The sequence below is a fragment of the Thalassophryne amazonica genome, chromosome 1 (genome assembly GCF_902500255.1).
Source record: "Thalassophryne amazonica chromosome 1, fThaAma1.1, whole genome shotgun sequence".
In the NCBI taxonomy this organism is placed as follows: domain Eukaryota; kingdom Metazoa; phylum Chordata; class Actinopteri; order Batrachoidiformes; family Batrachoididae; genus Thalassophryne; species Thalassophryne amazonica.
In genome coordinates, this window is record NC_047103.1 from 124,421,689 (window position 1) to 124,436,721 (window position 15,033).

General features: G+C 42.5%; 1 protein-coding gene across 1 annotated transcript in view; it reads right to left on the minus strand.

The window, feature by feature from the left end:
* LOC117513884 (rho guanine nucleotide exchange factor 7-like) overlaps positions 1-15,033 on the minus strand; it is a 139,350-nt gene that overhangs the window by 80,164 nt on the left and 44,153 nt on the right. Inside the window, 2 exon segments of the mRNA XM_034174122.1 lie at positions 10,302-10,506; positions 11,073-11,197. Of these exon segments, the coding sequence (XP_034030013.1) occupies positions 10,302-10,506; positions 11,073-11,197 (330 nt within the window).

The window sequence follows — 15,033 nt, forward strand, 5'->3', positions numbered from 1 at the left end:
AAGACAACATCTGGGAAATACTTTAATTCCTTATGGCCCCTTCACACATAACACAAAGTTGGGCAAAAGAAGCAAAAAAACGGCTGAAAAAGGGCAAAAAAAAAACAACAACCCAAAAACCAGACATGGCGAACAGTGAAAGAATTCCAGCCACTGTGGGGAGGGACACACAGTCAGACAGGCATGAACGATCCCATGGTGATGGTTTCATGCACATGAGCGGTGTGATGCCACTTCGTGCTCACACAGCAGCAGCAATCACATGGTGGACAAATGTACATAAATCAACGAAATGTTTAAGGACAAAATAATGAGCACACAGAACATAAGAACAATGAATGTACTGTTTAAATGTAAGACAATCATGTTACTGATAATGATTCTGTTCTCACTGTAAAAGAAAAAAGAGCAATGTTACTATTACTGTTTTGGCACTCTGGCAAAACAATTTCCTTCAGGATAAATAAAGCTTTTATTCCCATGATGTGTAACTGATGCCTGATGACTTGACGGTCTGTGTTGGAAATGACGAAACAAACGCATTTCATTTTGCCTGTTAAAATATTTAATTCCTGTTATAAAGAGTGGACAATACAAGAATTATCCTCCTCCTGTTCCTTTATGTACATGAACCATGGCCATGGATGTAAACAAGGAAGTAATGGACTCACATGATTGAAGCCATGCACCCATATCATGAACACATCACCTGGTTCTGTGTGTCCACTTGTCCAGCGCGTGGCATGCCGAAGGACACTGCATCATGTGGGCTATCACTTATGTGGTGGATGTGACACTTGGCTCACCAGCCGTTCACATGATCAGATGGATATTTTCACATGGGGCAGCCTGGTTGATGGTGTCCGGTGTGAATGAGGCGCTGGTGAACGCGTTCCAAAGGTGATATGTGGTTTTATTTATTACCATGTGATGAGAGCCCACTGATACATGTGCATCGCGGTGGCATGTTGAGAGGTGATGTTCTGCATGGCACAATATGTGTTCACCAGCTGTGCGTAGCGATGATGCAGCAGTCAGGTGCATCTTTGACTGCATGCACACTGCCATGCGTGCTGAGACGTGGATGGAGCAAGCCAAAGGTGATGTACTTTTATTTTTCCCCATTTTGTCATCATTTCCAGACATGCATGCACCACTGTGCCTTGCACATGGGTGATTGGGGCACGTGACACTATGTGTTCCCCAGCTTTGCGTTGTGCTGATGCAGTAGCTGCCATGTGGAGTTGCACAAGCTGCAGGAACACGGCACTGTCTGTGGTGGTGGTCAGTTCCCTCCCTGCTTGATTTCAAATGACATCCAACCCATGACGTGATTACATGTCAACCACGGTCTCCTGACAAAAACATATTTACATATAACATTTCTGTGAGGCTGTCACATGACAGATGGACCTTGTGGACATTGTGATCATGTATCACGTGATGTGTCTGTCTGTCACAGTGTGACCCACAGCCAGGCTGGGTTTTTATTTTTATGTCTGTTGTGGTGGTGTGGGATTGCTGCTGGCCGGTGAATCCACCTCCAGTGGGACATACTGGATGTGCCATGGTGTTCCACAGTTGTCAACTGTTCCATCATGGACATGGCAGCCATCCAGCTGTGCGCGCTGCACTGACAGCAATCACAATGCACTGCAGCCACCATTCAACCATTTGCAACCTTAGCCGCACCTCGACGATAGGCTGGTGGTGTGTGCGTGGTGGTGTGTGTGTGTGGGGGGTAATGACACACTCACATGCCATCTGTGTGCGGGGGGAGGCACACCGCACATTTGTGCTGACTCAGATGGGGTGGAATGGCACACTCACAAGCCATTCATGTTGCTCGATAATGGCACACTTGTGGGGCACTTAGAAATTGCGGGCCATTAGCACCAGCCAGCTCGAAAGTGGTCTGCCTGCTCTCTACTTTCATGTTGGCTGCACGAATGGCCCCACATTTTCTAAGTGCCACACGAGTGGTGTCGGCTGTTCATGGGTGGTACCTGGACTCCGGCCGAGAGTGGGTCAATCAGCACTCGCACGCCATTCGCCCTCATTCAGCCACTGGTGTGAAGGCTGCCATCGATCACGCATTTGGCCAGGGTTTGACACGGCCGATAATTTCGTGCACCTCCTCGGCTGCGGCACAATATGTCCGACCGCATTCATGCCATGCGAATGTTGCAAGCACGATCAGATGGCCGTGTTTGCTTGCCGTTCGAATGGGTTACCAGAGTGAGCAGCATGCAAATGTACAGTGCATGTGCTGTGCCTGAATGGATGTGGCAACTGCTGTACAAGGTGTTGGAGTGCGGCTCCAAGTTTTCATGACTGCCATTCGTATTCTCCTTCGTGGGCCATTTTGCCTAATTTGTGTTATATGTGAAGGGGCCTTATTGTGGACATTACCAAAGCAACAGCATTTAAAAAAAAATCCCTAGTCACAGCGCGTCGATTTATTAACGCCAACATTCAGGCAGTCATCAACCCAAAAATAAATTTCCCCAAGACAAAAAGCAAAATGAAATCCCTCGATGTTTGTGTGTTCTGGGTGTATTTATCAGTGTAAAACACAGGATACCCACGCTTTGTCCTGCCAACAACAACCAAAATAGGAAGTGAACCACACTGGGTTATTTTAAATGTAAACCTTTTCAAGAATGAAAAAATAATTGTATTACCCTGTTACCATTATTTTAAAATCGTGATTCTGTTCCAGAACATAAAAACAATTAAGTTTCTGGTTTCCTTTTCCTTCCACAAACCGGTTCAAAGCCTTGTTTTATTGTTCAACCTAAATACTAGTCCAATCCGTTGAACCCAAAAGCATCGAAGAAATAGGCCTGAGGTTCAAAAATGTTAAACTTCATCTTGCAGTGAGCTACAACAGTTTCTGATTTCACTTGCAATCTCTTATTAATGTTAAGACAAAGCGTTTCTTGTGATTGTTTGTTGGAAATGCTGAAAGCTAAACCAGGAATAACCTGCTACTTGTCTCTTTTTTCCAAAACTAGTGTACGAGGTCTGTTAGAAAAGTATCCGACCTTATTATTTTTTCAAAAACCATATGGATTTGAATCACGTGTGATTACATCAGACATGCTTGAACTCTCGTGGGCATGCAAGAGTTTTTGTCACGCCTGTCGGTTATGTCATTCACCTGTGGGCAGTCTTTGAGTGAGGAGGTCGCCCACCCTCTCGTCGTTTTTTTTCATTGTTTATTATTTCATGTCTTTTAGACCCCATTCCTACCAGGCTGCTCAAGGAAGCCCTACCATTAGTTAATGCTTCGATCTTAAATATGATCAATCTATCTTTCTTTCTTCACAGACTAAGGTTAATTATGGAGTTCCACAAGGTTCTGTGCTAGGACCAATTTTATTCACTTTATACATGCTTCCCTTAGGCAGTATTATTAGACGGCATTGCTTAAATTTTCATTGTTACGCAGATGATACCCAGCTTTATCTATCCATGAAGCCAGAGGACACACACCAATTAGCTAAACTGCAGGATTGTCTTACAGACATAAAGACATGGATGACCTCTAATTTCCTGCTTTTAAACTCAGATAAAACTGAAGTTATTGTACTTGGCCCCACAAATCTTAGAAACATGGTGTCTAACCAGATCCTTACTCTGGATGGCATTACCCTGACCTCTAGTAATACTGTGAGAAATCTTGGAGTCATTTTGATCAGGATATGTCATTCAAAGCGCATATTAAACAAATATGTAGGACTGCTTTTTTGCATTTACGCAATATCTCTAAAATTAGAAAGGTCTTGTCTCAGAGTGATGCTGAAAAACTAATTCATGCATTTATTTCCTCTAGGCTGGACTATTGTAATTCATTATTATCAGGTTGTCCTAAAAGTTCCCTGAAAAGCCTTCAGTAATTCAAAATGCTGCAGCTAGAGTACTGACAGGGACTAGAAGGAGAGAGCATATCTCACCCATATTGGCCTCTCTTCATTGGCTTCCTGTTAATTCTAGAATAGAATTTAAAATTCTTCTTCTTACTTATAAGGTTTTGAATAATCAGGTCCATCTTATCTTAGGGACCTCATAGTACCATATCACCCCAATAGAGCGCTTGCTCTCAGACTGCAGGGCTTACTTGTAGTTCCTAGGTTTTGTAAGAGTAGAATGGGAGGCAGAGCCTTCAGCTTTCAGGCTCCTCTCCTCTGGAACCAGCTCCCAATTCAGATCAGGCAGACAGACACCCTCTCTACTTTTAAGATTAGGCTTAAACTTTCCTTTTTGCTAAAGCTTATAGTTAGGGCTGGATCAGGTGACCCTGAACCATCCCTTAGTTATGCTGCTATAGACTTAGACTGCTGGGGGGTTCCCATGATGCACTGAGTGTTTCTTTCTCTTTTTGCTCTGTATGCACCACTCTGCATTTAATCATTAGTGATTGATCTCTGCTCCCCTCCACAGCATATCTTTTTCTTGGTTCTCCTCCTCAGCCCCAACCAGTCCCAGCAGAAGACTGCCCCTCCCTGAGGCTGGTTCTGCTGGAGGTTTCTTCCTGTTAAAAGGGAGTTCTTCCTTCCCACTGTCGCCAAGTGCTTACTCACAGGGGGGTCGTTTGACTGTTGGGGTTTTTACGGAATTATTGTATGGCCTTGCCTTACAATATAAAGCACCTTGGGGCAACTGTTTGTTGTGATTTGGCACTATATAAATAAAATTGATGATGATTGTTTAGGAATGGCTCAGAGACTGCTGCTTTGTTTGATAAAATGTTTTCAAAAACTGTAAGGCACAACTGAGTGGACACCATTCGATAATTCAGTTGGTTTTCGGTAAAAATTTTAACGGCTGAGAGATTTTGGTCTGGTAGTGTCGCTTTAAGGACGGCCCATGGCGCCTGATGGCGATCTGCGCTTTGAGGCGGCATGAGGAGTTTATTCGGGCATTCCATTGTTAACGGACATTTGTAATGAAAGAACGTGCGGGCAGAGTCGCATGTCGGGGCCGGACCCGACCGCGGGGGGGTCGCGACAGGAAAAACACCTCCGTTGGAAACCTTAATGGGCAAGTTGGAACATGCCAAGCTGTTAAACAATTTCTCAGTTACTCACTTGTTGAAAGCCACAAAAGCCGCCTGAATTTTACAAATGGTTTCAACACGGAGGTGTTTTTCCTGTCGCGGCGCACACAGATTCGCCGAGTCGTCACGGAAACGACTCCGCGAATTTGCGCGCACGTCTTTCATTACAAATGTCCTTAAACAGGGAATGTCCGCATAAAGTCCTCATGCCGGCCTCTTTTGAATCTTCTCTGTTCTCTCACGACGTCCTGGGTGAATTAAGCCTTAAATTAGGATGTTTTCAGGTTGAAACAGGCCGACGACGGCGCCTGGAAGCGCTGCGTGACGTCCTGCTCCGTGCGAAGTCCGTACAGTGACAGAAACCCCCCATAATCTCTCATCAGCCGTTAACTTTTCACCGAAAACCAGCAAAATTTCTCGAATAGTGTCCACTCGGATATTCCTCACAGGTCCAGAAAAAATTTTGATAAAGCAACGCGCGCCGTCTCGAGCAGCGTGTGGAACAAAGGAATTCAGCCGAGAGGGCTGAACCACATCTCACTCAAGGCCTGCCCACAGGGAAATGACGTCACCGACACGCGTGAAAAACTCACGCATGCGCACGAGGGTTCAATCGTGCAATTCAATTGGTGTAATCGCACGTCATTCAAATCCATATAGTTAAAAAAAAATAAGTGTCGGTTTCTTATCTAATAGACCTCGTATATCAGGGCTCACCTCCAGGTGCCCCAGGCGTTCGACCGTGTCCCTCGGGGCACCCTGTGGGGGGTGCTCCGGGAGTACGGGGTCCGGGGTCCTTGGCTAAAGGCTATCCGGTCACTGTACGACCGCAGCAGGAGCTTGGTTCGCATTGCCGGTAGTAAGTCCAAACCTGTTTCCAGTGCACGTTGGCCTCCGCCAGGGCTGCTCTTTGTCACCGGTTCTGTTCATTATTTTTATAGATAGAATTTCTAGGCGCAGCCAGGGTGTAGAGGGGGTCTGGTTTGGGAACCACAGAATCTCGTCTCTGCTGTTTGCGGACGATGTGGTTCTGTTGGCTTCGTCAAATCAGGACCTTCAGCGTGCACTGGGGCGGTTTGCAGCCGAGTGTGAAGCGTCCGGGATGAAAATCAGCACCTCCAAATCCGAGGCCATGGTTCTCGACCGGAAAAAGCTGCTTTGCCATCTTCATGTTGGTGGAGTGTCCTTGCCTCAAGTGGAGGAGTTTAAGTATCTCGGGGTCTTGTTCACGAGTGAGGGACGGATGGAGCGTGAGATCGATAGACGGATCGGTGCAGCATCTGCAGTGATGCGGTCACTGTATCGGACTGTCGTGGTGAAGAGACAGCTGAGTAGCGGGGCAAAGCTCTCGATTTACAGATCGATCTAGGTTCCGATCCTCACCTATGGTCATGAGATTTGGCTCATCACCGAAAGAACGAGATCGCGAGTACAAGCGGCCGAGATGAGTTTCCTCTGCAGGGTGGCTGGGCGCTCCCTTAGAGATAGGGTGAGGAACTCGGTCACTCGGGAGCAGCTTGGAGTCAAGCCGCTGGTCCTCCACGTCAAAAGGAGTCAGATGAGGTGGCTCGGGCATCTTTTCCGAATGCCCCCTAGACACCTCGCTGGAGAGGTGTTCCAGGCACGTCCCATTGGGAGGAGGCCCTGGGGAAGACCCAGGACACGCTGGAGGGACTACATCTCTCGGCTGGCTTGGGAACGCCTTGGTGTTCCCCTGGAGGAGCTGGGGGAGGTGTGTGTGGATCAGGAGGTCTAGGCGGCTTTGCTTGAGCTGCTGCCCCCGCAACCCCACTCCGGATAAAGCGGAAGAAAATGGATGGATGGATAGTGTATATCACACAAGGCGCAAAACTGTTACACATCTTAGAGTTTTGACAAAAAATGTTTGTTGTTTTCCCCCTTTCTTCAGGGGGATGAACAGAAAGTTAAATATGAAATGTTCAAATTCTGGAGTAAATGATTCCAATATTGAGTGCATGCCATTTGTACCTGGATTTCTCTTGCATTTTAAAGATCACACACTGACAATGCATTCGGGGTGAAATTGCAAACAGTGACATATTTTATATATTTTTATGTTTACTTATAAGGAAGAATCAGCTGAAGTATTTTTTCTTTTTGGGAGGTGATCTGCCTTTGGGGTCTATTTTTAGTCTTTCAGACAACTACTGCCAGGTCCGTAAGTGACTGGACACTGACAATTTTTGTAATATTCGAGATGTGCTTATAGTATGACTTTCAGCTTTAATTCAGGGCATGTAACAAAATATTGCATTAAGCATTAAGGAGTTATGGCAATTTTTTTTTTATACACAGCCCCTCCATTTTTTGTCCCCATAAGTAATTGGACAAACTAAATCTAAGAATTATTGTTCATGCCAGTTTTCCTTAGACAAGAAACATAAACATACAGAACACCCAGGACACCTGAAGTACAAAGCAATGCTCTGAACCTCAGGTCTCTTCAAATCCAGTGAGTGCAGCATGAATAGGGTTGCCAACCGTCCCTTGAAAAACGGAATCGTCCCTTATTTGGAAATAAAAGTGTGCGTTCCGTATTGACCTGAAACGGGACGCAGTTTGTCCCGTATTTCTGAGAGAATCAAAGTCTGTAAAATGTCAATGGAATTGACTTGCGCTTTATTTGGAAACTTACGGTAAATTTGATCCCAGCCTCGTTCCTGCTCTTCACCAATGAGCTGACAGACACGAGTTGATGATACAGAATCACTCTTATCTCATTGGTTGAGGGACATCTGCTCGCAAGAAGATCCCGGACGAGAATCATGAGCCGACGACCGTCGTCGGACGACCATAAGAAATCAGCATGGCTTATACCGACACAGACACCGACACTGGCACTGCAGATACGCCTACGAACAGCAATGTCTGTAACGTCGTTACTCCTCCTCAAAAAAAGAAAGCAAAAATACATGGGCAAATGGGAAAAGGAAAATGGCTAGGTGGAAAAGGTGATTGACAACAGCTATAAGTATTGTAAGTATTGTTTACTTTTTCAGACTTTCACTGTTACATTGTTTTGGATGATATTTTTTTTGTTAATTTATACACTTTTAAGTTAAGCAATAACACGACAGAGAGAGATTTACTTTTAAATAAATTTTTTTTTTATATTTTGAAGCAGGACAGGATGCTCATATTGAAATTGTGAGTGAAAATGTATTTTGCACTAAAAATAAATTGCTAAATAATAATTTGTTTTCTGCATGTTCATATCATAACAAATGCATGTGTGCATCTACTTAAATTCAGGGTCAAGTCAATAGTCAAATGGTTAAAAATCGTTTCACACACACGCTGGGAAGGGTGAAGGCAATGGTCAGTTGGCCGGTCCATGGAAATAGAGACCTGGAATGGACGTCACGTGACTAGCGGCGTGCCCCACGGTGGCCATTACTGAGGGTGGAGAGAGACCTTGATCCTGTTAAACAGAAGCGATATGAGGAGAAAAAAGGCAGCCAGTGCTCCACCATCAACTGCACGAACCACAAAAACAAATTCTCCAATACTAAAATGAACTGTACAAGAGCCTTAATGTAATTATGTAAAACAAATGTCTATTTTAAAGTCGTTATGCCGCAATTTAATGTCAGTAGACTGAGACTACGCCATAAGTTCTTTTCATTAAGCTGCGTTCACATGCGGAAACAAAAATGTTTAAATATATTTATGTCTATATATATACTTGCAGCTGTTGTTTAATATGATATGTACATGGTGGTCACAGGGGGCATTTAAATTTTAACAGTGTGGTTGGAGGGGATGGAGGAGGTACTTTTTACCCTGACTGAGGGTCAAAAGTCATAAATTCTGAATGGCTTTATATCTACTTGTAATAAAATGTTAGTAAAAATCATATATATGTTGTTGTCATTAAAAGTCTAGCAGTAATATTACAGTGGAAAAAGCAGCAAGATAAATGAGCACAATGGCAAGACTTCAGATTTATATTTTAATACATAATGATTTTTTATCCAGACATGTATGGGTTCGTTAGACCTTTTAATTAGCATGAATACAACTTACAAGCGTCATTTATAAAAATCCATCGAGAATTATGATGACAGGAAAAAAAAAATCACAGTAAATGAACAGAATGGATATTTTCCACAAATTTCCACACTTTACATAAAACATTTTTTTCTACCTAGACATGTATGGGTTCATAGAAAGAGCAATTAAAAGGCTTTAAAACAAGCCTACTTTTATTAAAATCTGTTAACAAATAGCAACAATAAAGTGAGAAAACCAGCACAGTTTGTTGTAATTTCCCCAGATTTCTGCATTTTACATAAGTTTTTTTTTCACCCACACATGCATAGGTGCACTGGAAAGAGCTTTCAAAGGGCTTTGAAACAAGCCTACATTTATTAAAATCCATTAAGAAATAGTGACGCTAGTGCAAAAAAAGCAGTCAGTTTATTATTGATGAGCTGCACATTTCCACCCTTAGTAATGGCGCCTTCCTGTCCTGAGTGACGCTAATAGATAGAGGCGCGCATGTCCATTCCAGTCTATATTTCCATGGGCCGGTCAGCCCTGCCAGTGAGGTGCCCTTTATTTATGTTTCAGAGAGTTGGCAAACCTAAGCATGAAACACAGTTGGATTTAGTTTTCAGCTCTAAGCTAGGCTATGGACAGAAAGCAGCTCTGGAACTTCCTGTCTTTGTGTTCTTATGGAGCTTCCTTTCCTCTTTCCTTACAAGGAAGGAAGCAAGTAACCAACACAATCCACTGAACCACAAGGAGGAGGGTACACACACAGAGAGCCTCATCCCACCATGCACCCACGAGAAATTCAAAATGTAAAACAATTACCTGAAAAGCCAGTTTTTAATCAAATGTGTTGTTTGTGTATCCACTGTGTTTGTATAGTTTCATATTTGACGGTATATTTGTATCATGGCCTTGCTAAAACCTGCTGACAAAATAAAGGATGGAGGTGTAGGAGGTGACTGGGAGGGGAGGAGTGGCCAAAGAGAAGTGTTCTTTTGTTATGAAACACTGCTGCATTAGTATGACATGTAGTGACTGAAAATCTTTCATAGCAACTTTCAAGACAAACTGCTGCATACTGAGGCATCAATAAATAATGCAGATGTAAAAGGACTGTGCAAAGTTATATACAGAAAAGCAAATGAAAACATTAAACGTGACTACAGCTAATCACTAGCAGAAAAAAACACCTCATGTACATAATCCAAAAAACTCCACCCACCGCTTCCTTTCAGCTCCCGCACAAAGTTACTGGGGAACCACCCAGTTTTGCCATTGAATGCGCCTTCCCACCAGCCCCCCTCCTCCTGCCTGCTGACACTGATGATGTCCCCTTTGGAGAAAGACAGCTCATCCTCATTGGTCTGCTGGAAGGGAAAGCGTGCCTTAACCAACAACTGGCCACCCCTGCTGCCCTGTGACATGTCCTGGAAATGAGGCAACAAAAACAAAGTTTCTGTGAAGGCTCTCAGTTGTCCAGGTGGTTTCCATAGTAGAGAAGCTTGAATCTTTGACTGGACTGGGTTGCTTGACGCAAGGACGTTTCGCTTCTAATCGCAGAAGCTTCCTCAGCTAAAATTCTTGCTCTGGTAGTCTGACTTCTGTCTTGACTCTTGTAGAGAAGAAGACAGACAGTCAAGACAGAAGTCAGACAACCGGAGTAAGAATTTTAACTGAGGAGCGAAACGTCCTTGCGTCAAGCAACCCAGTCCAGTCAAAGATTCAAGCTTCTCTACTACAACAAAAACAAAAGCAAAAAAACAGAGCTGTGTGACCTCATGCCCATTGGTGCAATGCTGTTATTCTATAATCAATAATACATTTGTAGATATGCACTTGTGTATTAGTTGTGGTCATGGATAACATATCCTTGGACACAAAAGGATATGACTCTTCATCCTACATACAGTAAACCTGTCTATACATATTGGTGATTGCTTGTGTTTGTCTTGGGCTACTGAGTGTTTTGTCAAAGACTTTTGTTGGAACTCACCAGGCTTCGGTAATGAGGCTGTGACAGTTTCGAGGAACGACTCTGAGTGTTGACAGAATCAAATGATTTGATTCTCAATGTTGAGGAATGTGGCACACACACAATGTCACCAGACACAGCTATATCTGTATAAAATAATTTAAACAATATTTTAGGATAATGTTATAATTTTACAACTATAATATCACAGCTCTCTATAATATTACCATACTATTAATACTGACCTGATTAAGGACAACATACGTATATGTAAACATATACAGCAGCATATACATATTTGTTTACAGACAGCATTTGGCACTATTCAAGAAACACATGAACTTAAGTGGTCTTTTACATTTTCTACTTTTCTGCTATAAAACAGTAAAAAAAAGAGATCACACAACCTCAAGGAGTAATTAAAAACAAAAGATGAAAAAGCTTTCAAAAGACAGCAGCATTTGCAGTGGATACCTTTGAAGATACGCGAGTCAAATTAAAGTATTGCCTTATATTAACTCATTGAGTGTCAGCCATTTTCAAAGTTCAGAACATCCCAGTGCCAGGATTTTTTTCAGCTAGAAAAATGAGTTCTATGTCCATGTCAACAACAAACATACCAAAAGAAACTTCAGACTTGCCTTTATCATCAGAAAAAAAAACGTCTTTGGCACTGAGCGTTACTATCGGAAAAGAAGCGTTTAAGAGCCAATAGCATCGAGTGAGTTAAGAGACATGAATCATTAAGAAACATGAAAATACTTAAATCTACAGTCCCTACCATCAGGGGCATAATTCAGATTACATGAATTTAAAGCACTCTAATAGAACTTATAAATACACTTTATAGAAGTAAAATCCAAATATTAAAAATAAAACCCAAATATTAAATTGCATTTTCTGTAAAGTCTTTACCACCCACAAAGTGACCATGATTATCTTGTCAGACCTGGCACCCGCTGGATTTATCTGTGTGTGACCATGATAACATGAAACCCCTTGAACTTTTATGCATCAAACTTTTCAGGTATGTACAAAAGAACTCAAAGTAAATGTCAAAATCACTGTAAAGATGAATTTTATTTGCATTTTCCATACCGTCCCAGCTCTTTCATCCGAGAGCTTATACCAAAGTACAACTGTACCTTGGTACAAGCTCTCAGATGGGTTTGCATATGGAGATTATATACCAAGGTCAAAGCAGTAGTGCTCAAGGTCCAACTTGGAAACCATTGTACCTCTGAGTATCAAACTATACAGTTATCTACCTTAGTATAAGATTTCAGAGGAGTGTGCATATGGTGGTCATAGGTCAAGGCTGCAGGTGGTGCAGTCATTATATTTGCAGTTTGATGATGATGAAGACTGAATCCATAAACACAAATAATTAACTTACAATAATTATCTAATTCTATAGCTCTCAGGATGGGGGGTACCAGGCATCGGAAGCGGCTGGACCCGCAAAGCAGACTCTCAGACTAGGCTTAGGTGTGAGAGAAAGCATGGTCTTTATTCCAGGCTCTGGTACGGTACACAGGTGGTCAGTCAGCGGTACAATCAGGGTCAGGCAAAAACACAGTCATATTCAGGCAGGGTTCGATGGCACGAGCAAATGGTTTTCAGGGACGAGGCAAAAGGCATAGTCAAGGAGAACAGAGCAAGATACAATACACAGCTGGGCAAAAACAGGACTGTAGACAAGAAGCTGGAATATGTGCAAAGACAGCAAACTGGCATGGAAGTCACTTCCATGCCAGTTTGCCAGGCTGGAATGTGTGCAAAGATGACAAACTGGCATGGAAGTCACTTCCATGCCAGTTTGCATCACAAAGACTGTGAGGGCTTAAAGACAGTCTTTGTAAGGGCTGGAATGTGTGCAAAGATGACAAACTGACTTCCATGCCAGTTTGTCATCTTTGCACACATTCCAGCCCTTACAAAGACTGTCTTTAAGCCCTCACAAAGACTGTGAGGGCTTAAATGCGGGCAGGCTAATTAGGTGAACAAAATGCATGTGTGGAACAATCTAGAAAGGGGGTGTGGCTTGAGTACAATATACATGGGGCAAGATAGTGAGGAAGGGAGTGCACAAAGTGGAGTGATGTACATTTGTTAAACCTGTTCATGCATCTTTGATGTAACAAAGATGCATGAACAGGTGCCAAAAGTGAGTGAATGAAAACACAAAGCAGGCAGAAACAAAGTGAGAGACAAAGACACAATGGCAGGTGCAGTGATGTAGAGTGAGAACATAATCAGATGGGCGTGAGGGAAACAGAGGACAAAGGTCAAACGGAAACAGGGGACTATGAGCGGAACATGAATATGAGAACAAAAAAGTGAACCATCAGATACGTAATAAACATAGAAGATAAATTACATAAGAACTGAATAGGAATATAAACACTAAGACAAAACTAAACTGGAACTGACTTATAACTGAAGAATACAACCAGATGACAAAACAAACAAAGACTAATATTTAACAGAAAACAAAAGCCGATACTACATCATAACTGATAACACAAATGAGATGAACAAAATAAACAAGTGATAAACACAAACCGGCTGAACAAAACTAGAATGGAACAGAACAATGGCTAAAGTATGAAAAGTAACAATGAAACAAAGTGGCAACACAAAACATAACAGAGAAGAAACACATGATGAAAATAAACAACTAATAAAAACAAAGCTGGAGCAGATGGGTGAGCAAAAGAAAGGAGAAAAATGGAATCAAAGCATGATCAGGGCCAAATCGTGACAACAGCTTTATAACTTATAGAATAAAGCTAAAATAACAAAGACACACATAAAAATAACCAATTGTATATGGTTTGGATTTATTAAAGAATAATTTATTAGGTAAAATAAAATATTAACAATCAAAGGATTATTAACAGAGAGAGAGGTCTGTACATGGAAATATCAGACTGAGGTGTTGACAGTATAGACCAAGCGTTAGCAAGGTACTAAACACAGAAGGAGAACTCAACTGGATGCATCTCTCAGGGTCTGTATGTTGTGCTTTTCAACCTTACTTAGGTAGATTTAATGGGCCTCATGTATCAACGTGCGTACGGCGATATTTGAGCGTATATGGGGTGTACGCCAAAACGGCTGCGCTACTTGGCATTTATCAATGTGGTCGTTGGCGTACGCTGCGCTGAAAATATACACTAGGTCGAGAGGTGGCGTAAATTATACACCAAAATGAACCAGCGCTGGAATCCACATAAAAATGTAAATGATCAACATGATAAACAGTGCCATTATACAAATCAATGCATATGTTACATAAATAACATTTTCCTGATTATACTACATAATAATCAATACAAATCCCACTTTTGCGGGATTGTTGGTCTTGAGCACGATCCGTGGCCACAGCGCTGACTGCAAAGAAAGCGCTGCTCGCCTTTTTCTCCAGACTTCGAGCCTAGAGCCAGAGCCTGGAGCCAGAGTAGCGCTGAGCTTAACTTTATGTGGTGTGATCGTTTTAGAAAATGGAATTGATAATTACAACTATAGTCTTGTCATTCCCTTCGCCCGTGCTGCAATCAGGTTTTGTCGTCTCCATTTGTTTGTCACAATAAAATAAATAAAGAAATACATCTTAAGAATAAAGAAATCTGAAAAATTAGGCGTCTTATTAATTGAGCGAGCAAATATCCACATGTCAAGAATTATTGACATGTGAAAAGAGAATACAGTGGTCCTTCGCTATAACGCGGTACACCTTTCGCAGCCTCGTCGTTTCGCGGATTTCTTTAGTCCAATTTTGCATGCCTTTTTTACAGTGCATTGTGGTCTGCGTCTCTGTTTATAAGAATCTTCTCGCCCAGAAGACAAGAGCGCCAACAACTACTCATAACTGTGTTTGTCACTCGGAAACAGACACCTGCAGCCAGGTGTGAGTGGAAAAAGGCGCGGCGTCAGGACGCAGAGGCACGATCTGTGAAATACTGGTCAGTCACTATTA